Raw genomic sequence first — 6,055 nt, forward strand, 5'->3', positions numbered from 1 at the left:
GTCACAGCAGGAGCTTTTTCAAACGCATTTCCAATCATTTTTTTACAAGAAGTGTAGCTCATACGATGGTATAAATGTATTCTTTGCGATACTTTATAAATATGAAACTCTAAAGATTTGAGTTCATGCACATTGTGAAACAAGAATCTAAATATTTGTGTCACAATGATTTCTATAAAAGCATGTTGTTTATGGGGATAATGTGACAAATCTTTTGTGACCCTATTAATGATCAATGGTGATTGAAGAGGAAGCTGAACCCAGGCTCTGGACATTTTCATGACAAGTGACAGCGCAGACATCTACTAATGAGAGAACATGTTTTATCATCATAAACACGGTGATATGAAGCATTGTTAAAGTGTCACTTCAGTAATGTTGACTCATGTTTTTAATAGATGACTTTAAAACACTAAACTCTAATTTCTGTGGTTTATTTTAAGTTTACAGAATATAACATGTGGTAAGACGACGAGTTTTACTTCACACTGTCCGTGTTATGTGTATCTATTTATCATGTATGCTACTTTGCTCTGTGGACTGTAAAATGTTTCATTGTGTTCATAAAATAAACCAGACTTTCACCGTCTGCATCTTTTACTGTTTTTCTGCTTTTGTTCACACCAAGTTTGACAAACCCACAGACATCCAGAGTTAACTCACTAACAATGTGGAGCAGTCTCAGTGTATTTAGCTGCTTTTTCCCTAAACACAACCAACTGAGAGAAACGCTTGTAGTCCTCACTTTGGTCATTTTGAACGCTGAAGGAGATTTGTTCCATAGACACCTTATACTAGTGTTTCCTGCACTTAATCCAACACTACTATGTTCTATTTAAATCCAGATTCCTTTTATAGTTTGCAGTGAAATTTGTTAAACCGTTGCTTAATGTGACAGAAGTACACGTCACTCTTTACTAACACATTTGTAGATAAGTTTATTGCTGAATCACACAGCTAGCAGTCTCACACATGCTTTAGATTTTTGAAGTTTTGTGTGTGATGGTTTAGTCTATCAAACATTACCCTTTTCTCCCCAGTATCACAACAGTATGACTCCCAAAGTACGGATCAGTAAACAACCAATGATTCTAAAGCCAGAACAGAAAGATACAGTTGGAAGATGCATGATTGCGTTTTTATGATGCATAGTAAAACTACCCCCTCTTCTTCTTCTCTCTGTGTGTGTGTGTGTGTGTGTGTGTGTGTGCCTTAGAAGTCAAATAATACATTAGCCGTACTTAAAAAACATCTGAATTTCATTTAGAACTAAGATTCTAAGTTGTAAGCAGAAATCTTATGCTCAGCCACAAACATGTTTCCCCACTTTCACAATGCTGAGGTGTCAAATCCACAACCCCCAACAGATGGTTTGTTATACGCAGGTGTGAAGGGCAAGTTTTACTTACACAGCCTCACACACAGTAGATTTTTAAAGTTTTTGGGTACAGCGGTTTAGCCACAGATGCAACTTATACTTTTGATAAAGACCACTCCACCTGTTTATTTCTTCAGTGAAGGCAACAACAGATATATAAATATGAGAGCTAAACGCTTAGGCAGTGAATCATGAAGAAAGCTATAGACATGAATGTGAGCACTATTTACATGGACATGAGGGAAATGCTGTAAGTGATTACATGAATTGGGTCAATGTGAACATGACTATGGTACAGGGATTATTTGTTTGCAGGTGGAGGTGTGGGAGAGGGGAAGGGAAGGCTGTGAAGGTCCAGGTGAGGATGGTGATGGTGATAAATGAAAGCAGCAACCAAGCTATAGGTTACTGCAAGCAGTTAGTGGATAAGGTCTGTGGGGAAGAGCTGGGTAGCAGACGATCTGGGAAAGAATAGCGGTCATCGCTGGTATTACATACAGCCATGATAATGAGCTCCAGGGAAGAAATGAGGTCGGCTCCACCCGGAGGAGGAGACCCATAGCTCTACGGAAAAATACTGCCATTCACCTGGCCCGTGACACTATTCTAATTTTTTCCCACATTACACAAAAAATATTTCCACTCCATATGCCTGAGTGAGCACGTGTTGTATATACATAAATATTACAAGGCACAATACATGACCCTATGACTTTATGTTCGTGTTTCAGTTGTCCTTCAGTATTTTCTCCTGTTCACTGTGTAAATAAACCTTGCAGTCCATTGGTAGAGTGATTGTATCACAATCACTTGTAATAATAATTGTAATTGTATTACAATTATTATTACAATTTAAAAATATATTTTTTATTGTAAATTATTCTATAATTGTACAATTTTTTAAAAATTATTTTAGGAACTTTTATATTTTTTTTAATATAATTACAAATACAAGTGTTCTTGACACTGAAAACAAAGTTTTCACTGAGGAGGGCGTTCCACAGGTCCTGAACTTTGGTTCTGAGCTGTGAGAGAGTGATCCCAGCAGACTTTGAAGCTTTAGAGAGGATGGTGTTCTTCACTTCTTGGAGGCTCTCACTGTAAGCTGGATTAAGAGCAGCCATGGGTGGACTGCCCTCCCACAGCTGCCCACAGTATTTCACATCTTCCTGAACATCAAATTCAATGACATCACTGAAGCGCTCAGCATCACAAAGCTCCTCTTTAGCTGCTAGTTTGGTCATCTGGTCCAGATGTTCCTGCAGGCGTCTCTTTGCGTGCACGTTCTTCTCTGCTGCTGCAACATCTGGAACATCCTGAACAAACACACATCTGGGAGAAAGCTGAACTTTCTTCATCCTCATCAAAGCCTGAACAACAATCTGCAGAACGCCTTGGATCTTCAACAGATCATCTCCAAAGATGCTGATCAGTGTCAGGTTTCCCAAACCAACGACAAATGTCACCAGTTCGTTGTCACGGTAACAGGTGGTGTTACCGTCCAGCTCAGGAGCCTGCAGACCTTCAGTGTCCACCACTAGAACATAGTCAAAGTCTGTCTTCATGTTCTCTGATACTTTGAGCAGCTGCATGAAGGCACCCTTGGTACTCCTGCCAGCACCCACTGCAGGCTGCAGTCCAAACATGGAGCTCAGCAGTGATGATTTCCCACTGCTCTGGAGGCCCAACACTGACAACACAAAAACTCTCTGGTCCCCCAGTTTCTGGATGACTTCCTCTAAGAGGCTGGAGATCCATGTGAAAGGCAGGTGACCTGCATCCCCGTCCATCAGCTCCACTGGGTGTCCTGACATCATCAGCTGTGCAGCCAGCTCAGGGTATCTACACCAGTCAGCGTCTCTGCTCTCTCTGTCTGTTGTTCTGTGGGCTTCATAGATGTGTCCCATTTCTCTGAACATGTGCTCCAAGCCGAAGGATGCAGACTGCAGTTTTTGGGACAAGTCTTGGTGCTCAGTTTGTTTCATTAATAACAGACCAGATTTGTCATGTTTGTTCTTCAGAGCTAAGACCTCCAACCACTTTTCATCATAACTTTGGAGAACAGAAGAAACGTTCTCTGTGGAGAGAGCATCCATGAAGATCTGAGTCCATTTCAGGAAATACTCTCTGTCTGTTGGTGGCAGTGCTGAGAGGTTGTTGATGAACAGCTCCATCAGTTTACTGCAGGAAGCAGCACGTTGTTTCTGACGCGTGTCCATCAGTTTCTGCTGCTTTTCACTTTTCTTCTTTTCACTGTTTCCTCTGAGATGATTCAGTTCTTTGTGTATTTTGATCCACTGATGCCACAGATGGTTTTGATAAGGGAGGAATTCCTCTTTAATCTTTGAGATATCCAGGTTATCCTTTGTGATCAGCTGCATTATTTCCAGAGCAGCAGATCTGCCTCTCTGACAGGCTGGGTCACTTTCATCCACTCTGACTCCAGAGAGCTCAGCCAGGGTTTCCAGCTGGAAGGATGGTTTCACACTGGAAACTTCTAGAGAAGATAAAACTTCTCTAATGATCTTTTTCAGCTCTTCAGATACATCTGACTGGTTTCTGCCTTTGAGACCCATTTTGTATTTTCCCTTTTTAGTCCTGACAGCATCACAGCTGTCATCAACACTCACACATATTAAAGGTTTATGAGACTTAAAGAGGGCGGCTATAAGTGATCTGCTTTCTTCATCTTTTTGCAGAGATGCAACAAGAAAAACGTTGATGGAGGATTTTTCAATCAGTATGTCGCGCTGTTTTTCAGTTAACAGAGCATCTCCGTGAAGATTACAGAAAGCAATGCAGTCCCTGAAGGCATCAGTGGGTTTCCCAGCAGGGCAGTACCAGGCTATCTCTGCCACACCATCCATCAGATGGCGAGACCTGGTGCTTCCTGGGCAGTTCCTGTGGAAGAAGGTGCTGTGGCGGTCGTTGATCAAAGTGTTCATCAGCTGAGATTTAGACACTGACAGAGAACCCAGGCGGAAAAATGACACCAAGGGTGTCTGAGCTTTGCAGACTGGAACATTCATGGTGATAATGGGTGAGCCATCTTTGATCTGAGTCACCGTCCAGGTTTTTGTTATCTGTCTGAAAGTCCACAGAGGACACTCCATCTCCACTGTGACTGGGTCAGGGACCAGCAAAGGTAAAGCATACTGACACTGAGAGAGCTTTGTGACCATCATCTGTTTAAGGAAGCTGTCTGAGCAGTGAAACACGGCCATCTGAACATCCATTGGATGCACACAAGTCTGTTCTGTGTCCACGCTGGCGTTCAGAAAAACCTCCCAATCACTGTAATGCTTCTCAGTGATGTCAGGCACCAGCCTGGGCTTTGGCTCTGTCCCCTCAGGACTGTCTGGTCTTACAGGCATATATCTGGCCCTGCAGTCTAACATCATCAGCCTGCGGACAAACGTGTGAGCCAGATGTTTCTCAGATGTGACATGGTGCCGTGTCACAGGTGGACGGATTTGAAGAAAATCCTCTGGTGAGAACTTCTGCTGCAGTTTGTCTTGAAGGTAAAGTCTATTAATCAGTCTCTCAGTTTGTCTTTGACATGGATTCTTGGTGAGTTCATCAGAAACCTTCACTGACTGCAGGAAACAAGCAAATAAACAGTTTGTTAAGGACTGATACTGTCATAGAAACTATAAGATCTTTGGTATAAATTGGGACTTTCCTACCATGTTTCCACTCATGTCCTCATCCAAGGAACCAGGCTGCTGTTTTGTAGTTTCATGGAGTATTGCTTGCTCCTCCCTCGTTTGTTCTTTCAGAGCGTTTGTAACCCCTGTCTGCGTTTCTTCCTTGGACTCAGCTGATAAACCTCTATCCTCTGATGACAGATGTGCTGATTTCTCTGAATTTGTAATGGCTCTCTCTGTGGTTATGCCCTTGAGCACCTCTTTGCAACCATTCTGTGACTCAGTGCTTTCCACTGCTGTGTCACTAAGTGTTTCATTTGGTTTTGAGCCTTTCCCTTCAGATCCTCCTGCGAGTAAAAGAGCCTCTTTGTGCAACTGATTTTCAACATTCTTGGACAATTCACAAACAGTCACAGCCTCTGTTTGAATGCCCAACCTCTCTGCTGGTTTCCTGCCACCCTCCTCTTTGCTTTTCTCCTCTACTTCAACATCTTTTGCTAAGGCCCTGTTTAATGTCAGGGACGTGTCCCGTTCGTTTGTGAATTGATCCTCCCTTGATAAATCCTTTTGCTGCTCTGTATTGGCTGGTTTAGACTGATCTGAGTCATCCTTTGAAATCAGTTTAGTAGGAATACTGCTGCTGTTTATCTCTTGCTTGGAAGTGAATGCATTTATTTTATTAGCAGGAATACGTCCACGTATCTCCCTTTGAACGCTGTCACCCTCAGCGGGTTTGCTCGGCATGTCAGTTTCATCTTCAGGAGCTTGTTTTGTGTCGCGAGTTCGTGGTGCCGCGTTTTTATCTTGGATTAAACCCAGTTTCACGCTTTCCTGTTAGCTTCAGTGTTTTTAGTGACGGGATTTTGGTTCTCGTGTTGTGTTTTTATTTTGAATAGCAGACAAATTTTCCGCTCGACCTCCATCAGTAACTTGAGATGGAATTGCTTTGTCGATCTCGCAGCTCGACTGCACCTCGGCTCCTGTGTCCGGAACACTTTTTGTAATAACAGCGTCGCTGTTTTGCAACCGC

The 6,055-nt window shown here is 42.6% G+C and overlaps 1 protein-coding gene across 1 annotated transcript; it reads right to left on the minus strand.

Annotated features, from left to right (window-relative positions):
• Positions 1 to 814: 814 nt before the first annotated feature.
• Positions 815 to 5,845, minus strand: LOC116334931 (interferon-induced very large GTPase 1-like). The gene is made up of 2 exons (XM_039602957.1): positions 5,065 to 5,845; positions 815 to 4,974 (listed from the first exon to the last, which is right to left on the minus strand). The coding sequence occupies exons 1-2, from the start codon at positions 5,767 to 5,769 to the stop codon at positions 2,224 to 2,226; spliced, it is 3,456 nt and encodes a 1,151-aa protein (XP_039458891.1). The 5' UTR covers positions 5,770 to 5,845; the 3' UTR covers positions 815 to 2,223.
• Positions 5,846 to 6,055: the final 210 nt, after the last annotated feature.

The sequence above is a fragment of the Oreochromis aureus genome, linkage group 19 (genome assembly GCF_013358895.1).
Source record: "Oreochromis aureus strain Israel breed Guangdong linkage group 19, ZZ_aureus, whole genome shotgun sequence".
Lineage (NCBI taxonomy): Eukaryota > Metazoa > Chordata > Actinopteri > Cichliformes > Cichlidae > Oreochromis > Oreochromis aureus.